Here is a 21544-nt window from a genome sequence, read left to right as displayed (position 1 = left end):
AGTTACTCCAGCCTATGGATCTGAGGCCTAACCATGGGCCAGCCACTGGGAGCACACCCCTGCAGGTTTAGCCAGACACTCCCATATTCCTTACCCTTCTCATAGGGCTATTTAATACTTACTGATAAATTTGGAGTCTTTCTCCCTGTCTGGCAGCGGTGGTGGGCAATGCAGAGCTATGGAAGGACATTTTCTTTTGTTTCAGCTTTGATGCTGGGGATTTTGCATATCATTATGTTCGTGGCTAAGGACCTGCCATTATCTTCCTTGGGATTCTTGCACAGTTTATGAATTTCCTAAAGGATCTGGCTCTCTGTCTGCTTCTGCTTTCAGGATAGGCTGCCCAAGCTGCCCTCAGCTTCCTCTTGGTGTGCTGGTGGTGTGTGTGTGTGTGTGTGGTGGGGGGGGGGTTAATTTTTTTAATTGTAATTTTTTTAATACTCATCTTGACACATGAGTTTCTGTGAATCCAGAATCAACCAGGGACCCACTTAAGTTTTTGCATATCTATGTATGTATGTGTATTTGTGGCAAGGAGTGTTAAGAACATGAAAAACAGCTTTTCACAAAATGTTTAATATTTTAGTGCTTTAGTTCCCAAATCCAAGGTTGGTTGATTGCTGAAAAAGCATGAATTTCCTGGCTTACCATCTTTCATTAAGGACTATCCATAATAATATCATTTCCCCAGTTAACTCTGTTTAGGAGGTAAACACTTAACTGCTGAATTCATTATTGCTGAGCCTGAGATGGTAACAGATGCCTTTGGAATATAAGCCCCCACATCTAATAAGGCACAGGCTCACGATGCTCTTGGAATATGGTGGGGAGAGATGGCTTAAATTTATTTTGTGAATAAAGCAATAAGCCACTAAGCAAAGCTAATATGTTTCAGCCCAGACAAAAAGACACGATCATTCAGTATTTATGTAGCAACTCATTCCTCAGTGGGACTGCAAGTTCTACCATTAAAATTGTCGGAATTCTTCAGAGACTCACTGCATTAAGTCATTTAAAAATATCACAGACTTAAAACAATCTGAATTATTGGATTTTCTCACTGCTTCTCGGTAAGCATGTTTGCTGTGGCAATTTCCTGCTCAGTCAAAGGTATAGCCTATGTCAGTCAAGAAGTAGAAAAGTTCCATGCAGAATTTTTATTCAGGAGCCCGATAGTCCCTAACAAACAAAGTCAGACATAATTGTATTTTTCTTTTAACTTTTTTTTTTTTTACATAACTTGATATTCCAAGAACTGTTGCAAGTACAAAGAATTTTTGTATATGCTTCATCTAGAGTCCTCAAATGTTAATATTTGCTATATCATTCTCTTTATGTAGATACAATAGATAAATAAATGTATATTATTTCTTGTCTGAATTGTTTGAGAGTTGTTGTAGACATGACGCCTGTCCCTTTGCTCCTAAGTACTTCATTGGGTTATCTAAAAACTAGGATATTTTGTTATATAACCACAATACAATGATCAAAACCAGGAAATTGATACAATACTATTATCTAATCTATTGACTTTATTCTAAGTGTGCCATTGGCTCCAATTAATGCACTTTATAATAAAAGAAAATCCCGGATCATACGTTTTAATCACTTGTCAAGTCTGTTTTGCTTCCTTTAATCTGGAATAGTTCCTCAGTCTTTCTCTGTTTCATTTGACAGTGACATTTTTAAAGAGAACAGGCTGTTTATTTTATAGAATTTCCCCTCCGTTTGGGTTTGTCTGGTATTTCTTCACAATTAGATTCAGATTATGCACTTTTGATAGGAAATACTATAGAAGTGATATTGTGTCCTCCTCGGTACATCATATCAGGAAGTACATGATGTCAATTTGTTCTATGACTTCAAAGTCAGACAAAATTAAAAATAATCTTTCATCAGAACCTAGGTTTGTTAAAAATTGCTTTGAATGGTTTCACATTCACTCCAAATTTCCTATTACAGGTCTTTAAAAAAACAGACTCAAAGACAAGGAAGCTGCAAGCTTTACAGATGCTCAGAAGAAAATGTAGCCATTAAAAAAATTGCCATGTGAGAGTTATGAAATTTCCCTAAATTCATTTTGCAGAATGGGAGCTGTAATTTAAACGTGAAGTTATCAAGAGCTAAGATAAACCACACATCACGTGCAATTTAATCTGTCAAGGAAACAGGCCACTCAGAATTGCTAACTAGGCCTAATTCATTACATCTTATAGAACACTGTACTTTTAGTCTTACCAGTCTTTCAACTTGTGCATTAATATATTTACCCACACCTCATGGAAAATGTATGGGGATGGTAACAGAAATACTGTATCCTTGTTTAAATCACATTACATTTTTTAAACAGCTCAAGTGATAGCTCAGAAATATCACACTTTCTTCTGAAGTATTTATGAAACAATTATTTACATTACATTAAAAACTTTAATTGCCTTGAAGCACGTGCTCCAAGATACAATATTGGAAAATCATCAAAAATATCCATCACGACTCTCTCTCCTCTACAACTCTTCTAAACTTTATCTTTTTTATAACCCTCGGTATTGATCTATTGTCCCAGACCAAGAGTGATATCAGAAGTCCAAGCTGGCTCATAAAAGGGGAATATAATTTCCATTTGCTCTGTCTATAAAAGCAAATCTTTTGACCAGAGAAAAAGAAGGGAAAATGCCCCTTTTTTTGGTGGAGAGGTGAGTGGGGTGGGATTTGGCAGGGTAACATGCAGGGAGTGTCCCCAGGTTGTGTGTAGGGAGGGGTAAGTGGGTTGGTGATGGAGGAGGTTGGGAGTGTGAATTCTTGGGTGGGGACTGACGACCTCTGGCTTGTACAGGGGAAAAAGGAAAATGTAAAAGAAGAAACCAAGAAACCTGGCCAACCCTATTGTCTGAGAAACTGCAAAAAATGGGAACCTCCCTCCAGCTGGTTCAAGACCCTATCCCAAAAAGACAATCATAGTAAGGATGCTTATACTGCCAAGGAACTGGGGTCCCAGCTAGGTGAAGGACCCCTGAGTAGTAATAACAATAGCAGAAACCTCTAGTTATTTAAGGATCCAGAGCCCTCACAGCAGGGCTAGGGCCCCTTCATAATAATAAGATCATAACAATTAAAGCCAACTCACTTGGAGAAAAAGCGCTCCAGAGGTTTGTGGAAGAACCCCTTCATTAATTATCATAACAGTAAAAGGGCCTGCCACTTTAAAGTTGTGAGGAGCCTTATAATTGGACTCCTCCAAATAACCGGAGTCCCTGTTAAAAATCACCCGAGCGACTCCTCCGGTCTCCCCCTTGTAAAAAACCTTGAGCTTTGGCAAAGGAGCTGTCCCCCAATAATCATAATTATGCATATAATGGCGTGGACACTGCGTGCGGCAGTGGTGACATTTCCCATGACTCAGTGGCGCCCCCGGGGCAGTTTCCACCCGCCTGCTGCTCCGCTCCGGCTAGCCCGCCGGCCCCCGATTCTCCGCGGTCCGATCTTCGGGCTGCTACCTTCGGATCCGTAGCTTAGCTAGCGGAGGAGCGACGGCAGCCCGAGGCACGTGTTGTGTGTGCTCCGACTGCAAAAGAAAAAAAAAAAAAAAAAAGCATTGCAAACTATTAACTTTTTATTTTTGAGTATGCAATGCAGGGGGTAGGGGGTAGACAGGTGCTGGAAGGAGAGTAGGCGCCCCGCGCGCTGGCCTCCCGCAGCCCCCCTCCCAAACTTCCCTTTGCATTGATCAGCACGTTACGTCAGTATTGATAAGTTTGCAAAAAGCCAAAGTCAAGTGCAATCGCGCGGCACACCGACCCCGGACTTGGGGGGAGATGCAGCGAGCGCTTCGCGGGCCCGGGAGCCGGCTGCAGGCAGGGCAGCGGCGGCGCCGGCGCCTCTCGAAGAGGCTGCCTCCCCCCCTCCCCTCCCACCCCATCCTCGGCCGCCTCCCCCCGGCGGGCGCTGAGCTCCCCGCCAGGCGCGCTCCTCCCGCGCCCTCCGGGGGTCGGGGGGGGGGGCGCACGGCTCCGGGGCCCGGCGGCGACGACGGCGCGGCGGCGCCGAGGGGCAGCGGGTGGCAAGAGGCCGGGGGGCGTCGCGGGGTCCCGGGCGGTGGCGCGCAGAGCCCGAGCGGCCAGCGGCGGCCCCGGGGCTGGGGGGAGTCCAGCCCGGATATTGAGTGCAGCCATTGAGAAAAGCCAAACTCTTGTGTGTGTACGTCTCGAATAGCCCCCAAGATGGCCGCCAATGTGGGATCGATGTTTCAATATTGGAAGCGATTTGATCTACGGCGACTCCAGGTTAGTGTGGGCAGCGCCGGCCGCGCGGCCGTGGGGAGCCCTCGGGCGCGCCCTGGGCGCATTGGGGAGGTCCCTGAGAGGGCGGGAGGGCGCCGCGGGGCGGCGGGCGGCGGCTGCTGGGGCTCGCCTGGGCTCGCCTGCCCGCTGCCCATCGATAGGTATTAGGAATTGATCTCGCCGCTGCTCTTTGTTCGGTTCAATCATCGATTAGCCGCTGCGACCATGGAGAAGCGCTAGTGAGCCCTCTGCCCGGGGACCAAGCCGGCTGGCGAACGGCCGAGAGAGGCACGAGGAAGGCAAAGGCTTCGGTCCCGGGCTGGGGGCTACGGGCAAGACCACCGATAGCCCCCATTGCGCCTCACTTTGCGCGCCTCCCAACTTCGCGGCGCCGGGGGAGGCCGCGGAGTGCGCCGCGTGCCTGTCGGCGCCCGGCTGGGGCTGGAGCTGGGGTTGGGGTGAAGGAGGGAGGGAGCTGGTGGGCAGGGAGGAGTCGGAGAGAGGAGGAGGCAGCCGGGGTTGGTGAGGAGGAGGCTCCGCGCCCCGCCGCCGGTCGCCACCTCCGCCACCGCCGCCGCCGCCGCCGCCGCCTGGCTGCGCAGTCTGGACGCGCCGCCACCGGGGGGCCGCTGCTGCTACCCCAGCCACAATCGCAGGACTGGCCGCCTGCTTCGGCAGATCTCTCTACTCGGGCCGGGTTCTCGGGGTTCGTCTTTGCTTCTTGCCTTTATCCCCCCCTTGCCAAGTCTACATGGGGACGGGCGGTGGAGATGGGCCCAGGGCGCGCTCAAGTTTGCGCTCGTGCCTTGGGGGCCGTGGAGAGCCTGGAGCGCCGCAGAGCAGGTGACTCCCGCCTCTCGGGCCCTTGGGAACTTTTAAATGGGAGATGCCCTCGCTGTCTTCTGCCTCCTGTTTTTCCTCCTCACTTTTCTCCTCCCCCCTCCTTCCCTAGTGACTCCCTCCCAAACCCCAGCACCTTATCCCTTCTCCACCTCTCCCTGGGAGTCTCCCCCAGATTTGGGAGTGTTCTTTGCTAACCCTCTTAGGAGGTGGGGCTGGCGGTGGGATCTCAGAGAATACCAGCTCCAGCCATTATTCTTTCCTAGGTGCCCCAGGACGCTCCGGATAAGCCCCCAAATCCTGGCGTCTCAAAAAGCCTAGGCAGACACAGTGGGAACTAGGAGCAGGGAAATGGTGCTGATAACAGGCGATTACAGCATCCTGCCTTGGCCTTGACATTCTTGGAAAAAGCGAAAAAGCGACAGCATCAGTCTGGAGATAAAAAAGGACCCACTTTTAAAAAAATCTGCAGACAAATCTCTTTAAGTTTCTTCTGATAAGTGGTTCCAGTACTCCCTTCCCCCTGGCCTAAGTCTTCCTCCCTAACTCCGCCCCCCCCCCCCCACTCCCTGCTTACCCCCCTCCCCCAAAGCCATTGAGCTGGAGAGAAAATCGGGGCACTCAGGCATGCAGTTAATAACTGCAAGTGCCTTGCAATTCCAAGTCCTCACTTGAGTTGGGGCTCAGTTTGGTGGCCAGCTGCGGGCAGGGATGTGAGCTATGCTTGTTGGTTTAAATGATGCTAAAGTGGCCTCTCTGGAAGAGTGTGGTGTGTGTGTGTGGGGAAGAGAGAAAGAGAGAGAGTTGGGCAGCCACATTGAGCTTGGCACGAAGGCCAGTGGTAATCGTATTCCCTGCTAATGTTTGTAAATGAGACCCGGGCATGGCTGGGGGACAGCGTCTTTATTTATGATTGATGTTCTGTAACATAAGGAATGACAAGAACGTGGCAGACAAGAGGAGAAGAACCAGAAGGGCTGGCGAAAGCCCTTTGCAGGGTCCTATTGTTATTCTGAGCTGGAGAAAATTTCTGCAGCGAGATTTACAGCGCTGGTATTTGCTCCCGGTTGGCTGGAATGTCAGTTAACACAATTTTCATTAGATAACTCGTTTTCAATCTGGGGAGCTCAACCTGCATCGGGGAGGGCTGGGTGCTGAGGGGTGGGAGCAGCTCCCAGGGGCTGATTTCTGAGCTGTGGTGGGGGGAGGGTTTAAACCTTACTCTCTTCCTTCTCTGGCTCAGGGGTCTTTTGTGGAGCTGTTGAGGTCACCCAAATTTTGATTTCAGTTGGACTCTCATTGATTTGGGAACCTTTGTTAGGATTTTAGAAGATGCTGAGGTGGAAAAGCAGATTTGAACTGGAAAGTATGAAGGTGGCAGGGTCTTGTACAGGTGATGGGGAACTGGGGCTGTAAGACTTGTCTTCTGACAAGGTGTATGGGCGGGGGTGTTCATCAAGACAATGGCCGGTGTGTTTGGCACGAAAGGAAAAGGCTCTAGGAAAAGAGGATAAGCTCATTTACATGGATATTAAGTGGGGAGGGGACCCCTGTGGGAGTTTGAATGGCTGTACACTTCTAGAGAGCAGAGAAATAAATGTGGCAGCGTGGCTGTGTGCAAACATACAGGCCCTCACATCTGCCATCGTCCCTATGCTAATCCTGAAATGTTCAGTTGTTCCCCTACACAACAGGCCTGCAGCTTCCCCCCTTATTCTCACTGATGGCATTTTTGTTGGAACGGATTATGAACCTAAGCCCTTTTGCTCAGGATCATCTCTTGTGCATAATGCTAATGACTCCTACGCCACACTTTTATTTTCATTTTTTCTCCTTTCTACTTTCCTCTTATAGGGAAGATAACTAGGAAAGAATAGATCTACTGGCTCATTCTGAGATCCAGGTAGGAGAGACAGGCCCCCACCCCACCAGGCCCTGCACAGGCTGAAAGCTTTGGGCATGCTCATCACCAGGCCCAACTGCTTGTGAGTGTGAGGAGGTGCTTGGTTTCAATTCTTGGTTCAGGTTGAGTGGTTTCAGGCAGCCTGGTTGCTGAGTGTTAAAGTGGTGGAGGCAGCAAAGGCAGCCAGTGTCCCCAGGCCAGACCATGCTGCTGACGCCATCCCAATCCTAGCAAGAAAGGTGACCTTGCACTAGCCCAGTGTACAGCCCTCCGGAAGTATATATTTTTCAAATATGGAAGCAGTCCAGTTATTATTCCTTCCAGTGCTGTCTCTGCACACAACAGGGATATTTTCCTAGGGTGGAAGTCAGTCAAAAGTCTTAATGACTTGTGGGCTGGTGATGGTAAAGATCCTCTGACATGTGGCACCCTATTCCAGGACCCCTGAAACTGCTTCCCCTCTTCCTTCTTTTTTGCTGTGTTGCTAGCAGTGCAGGAAATGAGGAGAAATAAAATTCCATCCCAAAGATAATGCTGGACATATTTCATTTGGTTATAAGATTGCTTTATGGTGAACATTACTAACGCAGTATTTTTTTATAGCTTTTCTGTGTATAATCGTCCTAACTGGATTCACACCTTTATGACTTTCTTTTCTGCTCTACTTTGCCACTTTTTTTTAAAGGTGTGCTGGGTCCAGTCTCTTTTTCTCCAAGAAGGTTAAGCTAACAAGAGTTGAGGGTATCCAGTCCAAGTGAGGGCGCCCAATCCAAATGCATATCTGTTTCTTGGGAGGAAATGTTGGTGGGAAGGATCACATGGTGTGAGTTTTGGAGGAAGAGGCAAATTCTGCTTGAGGTGTGAGCATTTAGGGAGAAAGATCGACAGGGCTGGACTTCTGTAAGGAGTTTGGGGAAACTTCTGGGAAGGCTCAATTTCTTGGCACACAGGAATTGGGGCTTGATGGAATGTTTTTCCCTGCTCAAAGTTTAGAAAGGAGCGTGGATGTGATTAAAATATTATAACCTTATGATATTCTGAAGTGCATAAATTTTACATATCAGCCACAGAGAGTTTAGACATCCATTAGAGCCTCTGACAGCTTGACTTATCTAAATGTGCTATCATTTAACAATGTGTCAAAATTCCTCTTTCTGTAGATGACAGCAGTAAATAAGCTATCAGCCTTGTTGGCGGAATCCTAACTTTGGAAACTTCTCCGTAATAGAATCGCTGCCAGGGCAGGGAGCATGAGCAGACTGGGCTTGGGCTTGGCATGGTCCCGGCCCATGAGACTGGTTGGCACTAGGTGAGGGCTGCGGGAGCTGGTTGGCATTAGGTGAGGGCTGCGGGAGCGGGAAGACAAGGAGAGGTGGGGGAGATGGGGTGAGGGGAGATTTCTAGCAGTAGCTCTGTGCATAAAAAAAATCAAAGAATTGGCCAGTCCCCTGGACCCTTACAGGTCTAATCAGTGGGTGACCCCATTCCATCTGCCTCTCCAATTCATCAGAACCCTATGGGCCTTTTCTGCAGAAGGAGCTAGAAACATGTTGAATTTTTATTTAAAGAACCCAGCAGTCTTTTCTGGGCATCCCAAAATTCTGGTTTCTCAACTCTGCAGAAATTACTTCCAAAGATGGGTTCTCTCTTTGAGTGCCAAAAGAAAACAAGCAGCATCTCATCCCTGACTGCCTTTGCTGTTGGAGGTCTCGAAGTTTCTTTTATTAATACCTGAATTCACTGTAGAAAATTAAGAAACCACGGATAGCATCTCGGTGGTTTATTTTATTTTATTTATTTTAAAATATATTTTTATTGATTTTAGAGAGGAAGGGAGAGGGAGAGAGAGATAGAAACATCAGTGATAAAAGAGAATTATTGATCGGCAACCCAGGCCTGTGGCCTTGACCGGAATTGAATCTGGGATTGTTTAGTCCGCAGGCCGACGCTCTATCCACTGAGCCAAACCGGCTAGGGCTTGGTGGGTTATTTTAGGTGGTGTGCTATTTTGACTAGGAACAGCTTTTCTGATGGTGGTGGTGATTTTCTCTCTCTTTCTTTCTCCTTTCTTTCTTCCCTCCCTCTCTCTTTTTCTTTCTCTCCTTTTTTATTTATCTTCCTCATTCTCCTCCTCCTCCTTCTTTGCTTCCTCTTCCTCCTTCTTTTCTCCTATTAAAAAAAGGATTTTGTCTTCAAACTTGACATTGTTGTAGTAACCTTGCTTTCAGCACCTGGGATTTCAAATGTGAACACCTTGGCTGGTGCTAAATTTGGTCCTGGATGATGGTAGATGTGGCCATCCTGAAAATGTGGTTTTCTCTGCTGCTGTCTAAAAGTGCTGAATTTCTGGCAGCTTTCCGGTTATCTAATTCAGTGGTGGAGCCCGGCAGAGGAGAGCATGGGAAGAGGACCTAGGTGATGCCCTGCCTTTGTCCCTGGTTTTGGAATGCAGGGTCCAGTCTTCTGTTTTATTGTTCTTTCTGGGGCATGCTCTTTATTTATGACAGATGTCAGGGAAGGTGGAGGTAATTGGCAGAGGGCAAGGGTCCCAAGACCTCTAAGTCTGTGTGCCTCTAGCACTTCTGCGTGAATCACCCAACATCCCAAGTCTCCCATTTCATAATCCATCACACAGGCCAGCTGTGCCCATTTGGTCTGCCAAATTGGGTTATTATAAAGGTGCTGACATACTTTGTGTGCCAGTTACACGCATTGTCTTCTAATGATCTTGGGGCCTGTTGTGGTGGTGGTGGGGTGCAGCTGACATCTTAAGCAAATTTTTGAGCCAAGAAATCATGTCTAGGTTGGAGTTATTTGGTTTCTAGTCTTGATGAGTCCTTCACAAAATGGTTTGTAATGTTTTATAGGATATGGACAATATATTCCTATCATGTTTAGATTAAAATCTAAAGTCCTTTCCCCTGATTTCCAGGCTCCACATGATCTGTCCCCTTGGTATCTCTCTGGCTTCATCTCCAGCCTGTCTCCCCTTACTGATTCTGCTCCAGTCACAATGACCTTCTTTTTGTCCCTCAAACATATCAAGTACTTTCCTACCTCAGGACCTTTGCACTTGCAGTTCCCTTTCTCTCCAGACCTTCCTATGTTGACTCCTTCATTTTATTCAATTTCAGCCCAAATATCGAGACCACTTAGCCTAAGGAAGGCTAAAGAAGCTTCCACTACTCCTTTGCCCCTTTAATGTGCAAGTGTGCTCCCACATCACTAAGGACACTGTTTCCCCTGAGGGTTTTAACCTTGGAGCCTTCTCCGGTGCTGCATCTCTCTAGACACTCTAGGATACCGTCTAGGCCAACCCTAAGGGGTAGCAAACTTTTTCTATAAAGAGTCATAATAATAATATACTTTAGGCTTCGCAGGCTATGTGGTCTCTTTTGCAAGTACTCCATTCTGCCACTGTCGCATGAAATAGCCATAGACTATAAGAATGAATAGATGTGGCTGTATTCCAATAAAACTTTATTTAAAAAAAAGGCATAGGGCCAGATTTGGTCTGAGGGCCATCTTTTGCTGACCCTAGTCTACTATGTCATAGTTGCTACATAGGTTGTGTTATGGCTGAAGTTTTTTTCTTTTTTTAATATATATTTATTGATTTCAGAGAGAAAGGGAGAGGGAGTGAGAGAAACGTCTATGATGAGAGAGAATCATTGATCACCTCCTGCACGTCCCCCTTTGGAGATCGAGCCTCCTGCGTGGCCCCCACTGGGGATTGAGCCCGCAACCTGGGCATGTGCCCTGGCTTGGAATCGAACCGTGACCTCCTGGTTCATAGGTGGATGCTCAACCACTGAGCCACGCCAGCTGGGCAATTTTTTCTCTTTTCAGTTAAGAGTATTAAGGTGGATTGAACTTAGTTCTTGGAATTTGGTTTTTACTCTTTACCTCAAGAGGGAAATACCAGGAACTTTCCTGACTTCCAGCCCTGGCTTCCAATCCTGGACCTATCCAAAGTCACACATTAGCTATGTGACTTTAGATAGGTCACTTAACCTCTCTGAGCCTTGCTTTCCTTGTCTTTAAATGGGACTAATAGTAGTCACCATCTTTTAGGTTGTCTTGAAGATTAAAACACCTTGAACATAGAAGTGCTTAGCACAGTGCCGGGCGCACAGTTACTGTTCTATAAGCTCTCTTCTCCTTATTGTGGTTGGCAGTTTTAGAGAGTGAGAGAGGGGTGAGTAAACCAAATGAACAGCAGGTCCTGGAACTAGCTGGCCTTGCAGGCTGTTTCAGAGCTTTCTGGGCATGTTTTCTCTTATTCCATTGGGGCTTACTATATTAGTATGTTACTAATATTACATGTAATGTCTTATGTTTTTTGGAGCTCTGACCACAGAGGTTGCAGACTGGGAGCTATGTCTGACCCATGGATATGTCTGCTTAGATTAGTGCAATATTTTAAAACACTATGTAAAAGTTATCAGCATTTAAAACATGGGAGATGTTACCTATGATATCCAAATGGCCAGTGTCCTTAAAAATCAAGAGCTCTGATCACACTGGGCAGCGAATGGAGACCTGGGAAGGGCATGCCAAGCAGAGGGAATAGCCAGTGTAAAGGGCCCAGGTTGAAGGTACACAGTGGGTTAGGCCAGCTGTAGGGGATCACAAGGCAAGTCATGAGGAGGGTAGCTGTTGAGGCCACTAAGCTGCCTTTCTCCCAAGTGCCTAGTGTCAGAAGAACCTGCATTTTGGGGAAAAAAAGAAAGGTCCTTGATCAACTCCACGGCAAGATATATAATTAGGGGGACACAGAGCCTGCTGTCTCTGCAGTGTCCCTGTCACCCCCCAAAGCGGGCTTGTAGCTGCCCCTTCTTTTCTTGCCAGTCTCTTCACTATTCCCTCCACCCCCAGCCTTTGCCATCCTTTAGTTCAGCCAAATGAAACAGCAGTTCTAGGATACACATTTGTCATTACAAAGAAAGAAAGAAAAAAATCAATCCTCGGCCTCTTTGGCCCGAGCTGGTCGTCTGCCCAAGACGCCTGGAGCCGAGCAGTGCTTAAGACTCTCTGAGCCGCCGTCCCTCAAACTGGACGGGGTAAATGGCTCCCCGGGAACCATTACGGTCGATTGACTTGTCCAGCTGTCTGTGTGGGGTGTGGGTGCTGAAGACAGGGAGACCACAGGGGTTACCAGGATGGCCTGTTGAGGGCAGCTTTCCCTGAACGGGGTGGTCAATCAGAGGCCACTCTGCTGGGGACACCTACTTGGGGTGCCTGTCTTTTATGTGTGCTGGTGAAACCAGGTATCCGTAGAATCAAGCCCTGTCCCCTCCCACTCCCAAAGACACTTAGTGTGGACTCTGGAGCAAGGTGGCCTGGGTTCAAGTCCCAGCTCTGTCACTTAACAGCTGTGTGATTTTGGGTAAGTCACTGAACCTTTCTGAGCCTCAGTTTTCTCATATATAAAATGGGAATAATAGTAGTATCATCTCCTTAAGCTTTCTTTGTGAGGGTTAAGTGAATTGATGCATGTGAAATGCTGAGGTTTGTGTTCAGCATGTAGAAATGCTATATAATGTTAATAATTATAATTGCTGTTGTCCTTCACTTTGGAAATGTATAATTATACCACTCAAGGTATAATTACTTTTTATATTGTTTTAAAAATAATACTTATGACTAATGGTTATATAAATGATAATAATCAATAATAAATAACAAGTATAACTGATAATTATATACTGGAGATATGGTGAATGAGGAAGGCAAAGTGCCAGTTCTTACTGAGTCCACAGATAGTGGGGAAAGTGGATGCACAGGACAGACAGGTGTGTAGTCACATGTTGGGATTAGATTCTGAGATACTTCCTGGAAGAAGTGATCCTTTAGCCAAGACCTCAAGGACAAGGTCAGGGAAAAGCATCCCAGCAGAGGGAATAGCATGTGCTAAGACCCTGAGGTGGGTGGAAGAATAGTGCATGCAAGGAATTGAGGGAAGGCAGATTCTGAGTGGGCTGTTGGACCCATCTACATCTTCACTCTTACCATCTGTCAATTTGGAGTAAGGATGGAGCATAAAATAAGGTTTGGCACATGCATAGCTCTGTCAGTGGGCACTTTGTAAACTGTCAAACCCTATAAAAGCCTTAGGTGTCTATCACTTTTATTTTTCAACAAGATATTGAGCCCAATTCTTAACCTGTTGCAAAGTGCCTTTTGTCCATTTCCTCTTTCTATCTCATGATTATGCACAGGGCAGCCAGGGTTCAAATCCCAGTTCTGCTCCTTCCTGACTGTACCAGTATGTCCTTAGGCAAGTTATTTCCCCTTTCTAAGACTTGGTTTTCTTGTCTTTAAGATGGGTATAGTAATGGTATCTCCCTGTGGTGGCCATGAGAATGTGCCTTGCAGATCTCTGATTGCAGGAAGTATGATTGACCAGTGGCCCTAGATGCTGCTCTCAGAGTCAGTCCCCGCAAGGGACTGAGTGTAGGTCTAAAGAGGACCTCTTCCTGGGACACACGGGACTGCTCTGCTGACTCTGGACTCCTTAGCAATCTAGGATGCTTCCACAAACCAACCTTCCAACTAACCAACTAATCTCTCTCCCTCCCCCCTCCCTCCCTTCCTCCCTCCTTCCCTCCCTCCCTTCTTTCTCCTTCACGCTGGCTTCCTTCCACAGGTGTAGGCATGGACTCCAATGTCTCTGTGCCTTTTAATCCTGCTTTTGTATCTGCTTCTCAGAGGACCACACTCTTATAGAAAAGGTGAATTGAGACTTGGACATCTACCTAAGGCACATCTACCTAATGCATAGGTAGCTGCTTTGTCTTATTGGGAATCTGGGGAGCTGTCGCTCTCAGCATTGCCTCCTGGTTGCCTATCTTTACTTGGTCCTTTGGCCCATCCTGACGAGATTCCTCCTTCCCTTCATTGTCTCTTGTTCTCATCTCCTGCCACTCTCCCCCTCTTTATTCAAGCCACTCTGGCCTCCTCGCTGTTCCTTGAAAACACTAGCACCTTAGAATCTAGGGCCTTTGCACTTGCTATTCCCTCTACCTGGGAAACACTTTCCCAGACATCTCTGTAGTTCGTTCTCTCTCTCTCTCTCTCTCTCTCTCTCTCTCTCTCTCTCTCTCTCTCTCTCTCTCTCTCTCTCTCTCTCTCTCCCCCCCTCTCTCTCTCTCTCTCTTCTCTCTCTCTCTCTCTCCCCCATCAGTCGTCTGTTTAAATATCACCTCTTCAGAGAGGTCCTTCCTAACCTCTTTCCAAAATAGCCTGCCCCCATCTCCTTACCCTGCTTTATCTGATGTGATAATGCATATTTATTTATTCATTTGTTTACTGTCTTTCTCTCTCCCTCAGGAGGGCAAGAACATAGTAAGTTCCCAATAAACATTTGCATGATGGAGTAGATGAATTCCACAGGAAGGCTGAGGTGGGCAGCTGCCTTTACTTCACCTTGGGGGAGTGGCCCTGGGGGACCCATCTCCTCCCAGACCTCACAGCTGCTTCACTCATCACTGGCTCTTGAAAGTCGCTCACTCCACACCTGGGAATTGGGCTCCAGCCTCAAGCTCGTGGAGGATGAGGGTTTATCTTTAGCTCTGTCAGTCTCTCTTTAGAAACTGGTGACCCCAATTTCAGCCTGGGAGGTGGCTCCCATCCTAATTAATAAATTCATTAATTAATTGCCGTCAGGTTGTGGGCCATTAAGTGATGGTTTGGTGGCCTCAGTTACAGCTCAAAGCAGGTCCCCTGCAGCCTGTGGGATAGCTGTTGTGGGGGACAACAGCCTGTTTCATGGGCCCACTTGATCAGCCCAACAGGCATTACAAGAAGGAAAGGCAGGCCCTGGCCAGTTTGGCTCAGTGGATAGAGCGTTGGCCTGTGGACTGAAGGGTTCCAGGTTCGATTCTGATCAAACATATCTCAGTTGCAGGCTCCTTCCCAACCTGGGCCCTGGTCAAGGCTTGTGCAGGAAACAACCAGTCGATGTGTTTCTCTCACATCGATATTTCTCTCTGTCTTGCCCTCTCTCTTCCACTCTCTCTAAAAATCAATGGAAAAATATCCTCCATTAAAAAAAAAAAAATCCTAGTTTATGGTAGGGCAAAACACAGGATTGAAGTGTCTGCTTTCCTCTGTGGCTGAGGGATTCTTTCTAGGCCTCAGTTTTTCTATCTCAAACGGGGTTTCCCTGGGTTGTTGAGACAGGTCATTTATTGGTTCATTTAATGAACATTACTCAGCACCTGCTATGTATCAGGTGCTATGTGAGTGTTGGGGTGCAGCAGTGACAAAACTGTCCATGTCCCTGCCCTTAGAAAGCTTCTATTTTATAATAATTTGGAGGTAGAAGGACTTTTCTTTAAGAGTGTGAGAAGTAAAGAGTCACAAGCCAATGTATACACTAGCCTAGGACTGGGCATATTCTAAGCCTTCTCTAAATAATGATTATTGTTAATAATAATAATATCTTTATATCCTAATGAAAATAATAATCATTAAAATCTGAGGGTATTTCCTATTGAATTTCAGTTGCCCTGGGAAGTATACTTGAAATGACTTTGAGCATGGAATTGGAGCAGACCTTACTGTGTATCCTGTTCTTGCTGCTTCTTCATTGGGAGGCCTTAGTCAACTCACTAGACTTTTCTAAGCCTTAGTTTTTTCATATGTAAAATGGGAATTAAATATATCCTCTACTATATAGGGAGATTGTGAGGATTTGATGAGGTGAAACATGGAAAGCCCTTAGCACAGGGCTGGAACATGGCCATTCCCAGGAAACAAAAGGGCTATTATTACTTTTTTTTATTATTGCCATCATCAACATTGTTGGTTGTCATTCACTTCCTGGGCCTTACCTGGGTCATCTCAGAGGTGCCCAAATCTTTGTGGAGCCTGGAAATTTGTTCGCAGAAGCTGGCATGAACTCCAGCCAGGCCCAGGGACCTCCACTGCACCCCACAAGCACAGAGTCTAAAACCACCCTTCCTTAACAAGTGCCAGAGTCCCACAGCCCAGCCCACCTAGAGCCAGTGGCTAGGTAGACTGGCTCCTTATAGAGAAGTATTGAATAGGAAGTCAGGCCTCTCCAGATGCCACTTGGCTGGCCTTAGCAAGGCCACGCCTGGCTTCTGCAAGTTTTGGAAGGTGAGAAGAAAGCTCTCTGCACAAGGAGGCCTGGCAGTTCTTTAACAAATAGCTTAATTGCATGCCAGACAGTGATCAGGGCCCTTAACAAATACCATATTTAATTTTTACAACCCTAGGCACAGAAAACCACTGCTATGCCGTTTTACTTTTGAGTAGACTGAGGCACAGGAGATTGAGTCCAAGGCCATATTGCCAGCAAGCAGTAGAGCTTGGACTCAGTCTGTTGGCTACCTGCCAGGGGGTTCTCCTATAGGTGGTCACTATGCTTGTATTTTTCCCTTTAAATTTCTTTAAAAAAAAACCTCTTAAAACACTTTGCCACTGCCAACTCATGGAAATGAATCCAGATCCACAAGCCTGAGAGGCATGGGGTGGGGTTGTTAATGAATAACACAAGAAAGAGTCCCGTCTCCTGGTCTGGAAAATGAGTGCCATCCAGCCAGCCATCCATCCCAGCCTACCCGCTGGAGTCTGCAGCCACGTGGTGTGCCCTGTCGTGGGGCCTTCGTTCTGCAAGATGGAATTCTCAGCCCGGGCTGATAATAAGCAGGTATTGATTGCTGCCTTGGTCATTATCAAGATTTATTTAGTCAATATGGCCTCTCCGGTCAATAAATCGTGTCGTTGATAAAGAAGGAAGGGGATAGACTTGTAGAGTTTATTAAAAAAGTTTTTCAGATTTTTTTTTAAACAGCTGAGTCCAGCCCCCCTTTCCTTGTCCTTATCAGCCCCACTCTACTAGTACATTTCATATTTAGCTCCATAAGCTCTTTCCTTTCAAGGAGGAACTTTCCCTTATTGCTCTTATTTCTGGAAACAAAGACTTAGACCCAGGGCTAGGTCTGGAATGGCTCCTGGGACTCAGGTGTCTCCTCACTTTTTTGTTCTCACTCCCTGGCTTGTCCAACCCGGTCTGGCCAGGGTCTTTGCTCTGAACCTGACATGTATTCAGCAAATCACAAATATTTACTAAGCATGTGCTATGGGCCCAGCACAGTGCCAGGTGCTGGCTATAGAAGAAACTGAGGCATAGGGTGCATGAAGTAGGTGAGAAAGGATTACCTTTCCTAAAAAAATTGGGCAGAGGAACCCTGTACAGCCACATTTCTAGAATGTCTGGCTCACATTCTGTCTCCATATCTTATCTCCTGTCCATACTCTAGCCAGTTCTTCCCCCACCCCCAAAGGAGATTCACACATTCTCTTTATTTTCCTCCTGCCTGTGGCCACCATTTTTTTTCTTTCCATGCCCATGCTCCTCTGCTGACCTATAAATATGTCAGTCCCTCTAATATTCATGTATTCTCTCTCACCCGTACCCTGTGTGGTCTCATCTATGTTCACAGCACCACTGCTTCCCAGTTCTCCACTTTCTAACTCAGGGCTCCAGACCTATCAACTCAACAACCTTCTTGACATTTCTTGAATGTCTGTTTCAAAGATGTGTCCTACTCATGATGTTAAAAACCTAACTCTCCTCACCCCTGGTCTTGACCCAGGTCTACAGCACAGAAACCTGAGAGCTGCCCTGACCACCTCTCTCTCCCCTGTGCTGATGGGGGTTCTACTGCCTAGATACCTACCCCCTCCTCCACCCCGTCCCATACCTCCATCTCTACCATTGGCTCTTGGGCCCATGCCCCCATTAGTTCTCCCTTGGGCTTTAGTCTTCCAGTGTGCACCCCTGTACTGAGTCTGGCCTCCTCCACTCTTTTTGACAAATGGCAACTAGTGAGAGAATTAAAAACCTGTTAAGAACTATTTCCAATGTCTCTCTATTGCCTTTGGGGCAAAGGCCCCAATATGACCTTCCAGGCTCAGCATGGGCTGGCCCCTGCCCTCCATTCTTGGTTTATATAGTGTTGCAAGTCTTCTATTTTCTGTTTAGTTGTTCTATCCACTATGGAAAGTAGGATACTGAAGTCTCTAACTGTTAATTGAATTAACGCCCGATCCCCTCAGCCTGACCTCTGGGGATTGGGCCGAAACTGGCTCTCCAACATCCCTCGAGGATTGTGAGAGGGCGGTTCTCAGGTGATGCACCCTGGAATCAGGCTCCCTCCTCTCTGGTTCATCACCCAAGAACCGCAGCTTGGCAGCTCCTGCATTAAGCATCTGCTCTCCTGGTGGTAATTGTGTGTCATAGCTGCCGGTCAGACAGTTGAACGGTCAGACGGTCCCTTAGGCTTTTATATATATAGACTAGAGGCCTGGTGCAGGGAATTGTGTAAGGGTGTGGTCCCTAAGCCTGGCCGGCGATCAAAGTGTGAGCGTCTGGTGTGGAAGGGCAGGTCCCAGCTGACCTCTGGGCCCCCGGGAAGCACCTGGGCCCACAGGCCCCCATGCACCCCCTCCACCTGAGTCATGGCGCCCGAGTCCCCACACTGAGATGCGGTGAGCGTGGCCAGATGCTGCGGCCGGGGTGCAGTGTGCGCCTCTTGGCCGCCCAGCAGCGCCGCATGGAACCGGGCAGGCAGCACGTTCTCTCCTGGCTGGCCTTACAGACCGGCTCCTGTGAGAACCCATGGGGAGCTGTGGTGTCCCGGGGGAGGGTAGCAGGGGGAGTGAGAGCGAGCTCGGGTGGACACCCCACATTCTCACTGTACCTCTATCCCTGTCACCCCCGCCCCCAGGTAGCCAGCAAGAGGTTGCAGTGTGTTGCCAGCGCCCGCCATGTTCTGCACCGCCCCCTGGTGGTCAGTGCACGTCATAGCGAGCAGTCAAACTCCCGGTCAAGGGGGCAATTTTCATATTAGGCTTTTATTACATAGGATGTCCCTCTTTATTTCTAGTAACATTTTTTGGTATAAAGTCTATTTTGTCTTATATCTGTATAGTCACTCCCATTTTTTTATGGTTTGCATGTCTTTTTCATCCTTTTGTTTTCAGTCTATTTGTGTCCTTGAATTTAAAACGTGTCTCCTATAGAAAGTGTGCAGTTGGATCGTTTTAAATCCAGTCTAGAAATCTCTGCCTTTGATTGGATTGTTTAACCCATTCACATTTAATATTATTATTGATATAGTTGGATATACTTTTGCCATTTTGCTTTCTGTATATCTCATGTCTTTTTTGTTCCTCTATTTCTCCTTTAATGCTTTCTTTTGCATTGAGTAATTATTTTCTAATGTAGCCCTTTAATTTTATTAATTATTATTTTTTAAAATATATTTTTATCGATTTCAGAGAGGATGGGAGAGGAAGAGAGAAATAGAAACATCAGTGATGAGAGAGAATCACTGATTGGCTGTCTCCTGCACACCCCACACTGGGGATCAAGTCCACAATCCAGGCATGTGCCCTGATCAGGAATCGAACCATGACCTCCTGGTTCATATGTTGGCGCTCAACCACTGAGCTACACTGGCCGGGCTTATTAATTATCTTAAACTATATTTTTTAGTGTATTTTTTTTAGTAGTTGCTTTAGGGTTTACCATATACATCTTAACTTAACAGAGTCAGCTTCGGATTTACTAGTATATTACCTTAATTCTAGTATGACCTCTGTTCTTTGTTGTTGTTTGTTTGTTTGTTTTTTAATCCTCACCTGAGGATATTTTTCCATTGATTTTCTTAGAGAGAGTGGAAGAGATAGGGAAAGACAGAGAGAAGCATTGATGTGAGAGATACACATCGATTGATTGCCTCCTGCACAAATCCTGACCAGAGCCCGGGCCGGGGAGGAGCCCACAACCGAGGCAGTGCCTTTGACTGGAATTGAACCCAGGACCTTTCAGTCTGCAGACTGACAGTCTATCTACTGAACCAAACTGGCTAGAGCTGTCCTTTGTTCTTGACCTTGATCTTGAGCCATGTTCCCTGTGCCCTGTGTTTCAGACACATGTTTTTCTTCAGTTTCCTCTGCATGACTTACCCCCTCCTGCTTGGGACACTCTTTCCACATGTCCTCCTATCAACTCCTCCTAGACCCTGGGAGTTTGCTCAATGTCATTTCCTTAGGGCACCCACATGAGAATGTAGACACACAGGCATACATTCAAAGACTCTCAGAAGGAGAGTCTTCCCCCTGAGATAGCAGACCCCATCTCTGTTACACTCACCACAGTGAGTATCAAACAGTTCTGTGGATTATTGATTAATGCCTGCCTCCTTCTGTGAACTCTGAGCTCCAGGAGGGCATGCAGCAACTTGTACCCCTAGCAGTAGAGGACTGAGCACATAGTAGGCCCACAAAAGTCCCAGTGAAATGAACAAACAGGGATGGGTGTGAATGTCACATGGCTGTATTTATGTATTTATGTTAGCTGTACCTTTGTGTGTGCATATCTTTGAGTATGTTTGTGGGTCTTTGCACATTTATGTGTGTGTCCTTGTTTTGTATCTTAGTGTGTTTCTCTGTGCGTGTGTCTGAGTGTTTCTTTGTGTCCTTTTGAGAGTCTTTGAATGTATGTCTGTGTGTCTATATTCTCGTGTGTGTCTGAGTGTGTTAGTGTGGGTCTTTGTGCGTACGTTTGTGTGTTCACACTCCCAGGCAGCAGCAGCTTCTAACGTCTCCTTGCCGTGCAATTATTTTTTGACTAGTTTGGTGTAGCATTTAATGATTTCCCTAAAGCTAAACATGGCCACCGCAAGTATTAATCTCACTGCGGTGGAGGTGACACGGGATCAGCTGGCAGGTGCTGCCTCCTCAGAATTGGCCACCACACCTGCCCATCTCTCCCAGGCTTGATTTGACCCCCAGAGTGAAAACCCAGATTGGTAGCTTGGTGCAAGTTCAGAGTGGGACTCCTGGCTCTCCTATCATCTCTGTGTGATGTAGGCAGGAGACTGCCCCTTTGGGTACCTCAGTTTCCTTATTAGTGAACTGGGGGTACCAATTATAGTTAGCTTATAGGGTCATAGTGCTGAAGAAATGAGATAATTCATGTGAAGGGCCTAGCATGGAGCCTGGCACGTACCATGTGCTCCATAAATGTTACTCTGTCACCCACCCTCATGCCTGCTCCCTGTTACATCTCACCTCAGCAGTGGGGAGATGATTTTAGGCAATGGGATGGAGGCAAATGACTAAAGAATTTATTCTTCAAGGGGGCCTTCTCCAAATGGCTTCTCTGGGGCCATCCAAGGGATTCACACCTCCAGTGAGAGCAACTTGCTAACCCACAGGTGCCCACAGCTTCCCATAGACACACTCAGCATTTTCCCAGTAGAACTGGGATTTTGCCCCAGGAGTTTCTGGCATGTAGGAATCTACCAGTGGCTTTCATAGTCTCTAGCCTCAGCTCTGTGTCTTACATTCCTCAACCCCCTACATCCTCCATTAATCGCAAACTACCATATTCCTCATACTTTCCAGCCTTTGCACTTGCTGTTCCTCTGTCTGGAACACTGTTCTCCTTGCTGTTTCCTGGCCCCAGCCCTCCTTTCCTGAC

At 47.0% G+C, this 21544-nt stretch overlaps 1 protein-coding gene across 1 annotated transcript in view; it reads left to right on the top strand.

The window, feature by feature from the left end:
- The first annotated feature begins 4217 nt into the window (after window positions 1–4217).
- CUX2 (cut like homeobox 2) overlaps window positions 4218–21544 on the top strand; it is a 211514-nt gene continuing 194187 nt past the window's right edge. The window contains exon 1 of the mRNA XM_008142721.3: window positions 4218–4280. Within this exon, the coding sequence (XP_008140943.2) occupies window positions 4218–4280 (63 nt within the window). The remainder of the gene's footprint in view (window positions 4281–21544) is intronic.

This window comes from Eptesicus fuscus, chromosome 23, assembly GCF_027574615.1.
Source record: "Eptesicus fuscus isolate TK198812 chromosome 23, DD_ASM_mEF_20220401, whole genome shotgun sequence".
NCBI lineage: Eukaryota > Metazoa > Chordata > Mammalia > Chiroptera > Vespertilionidae > Eptesicus > Eptesicus fuscus.
The sequence above is the reverse complement of the archived record's forward strand: the minus strand, read 5'-3'. Positions and strand labels throughout refer to the sequence as shown.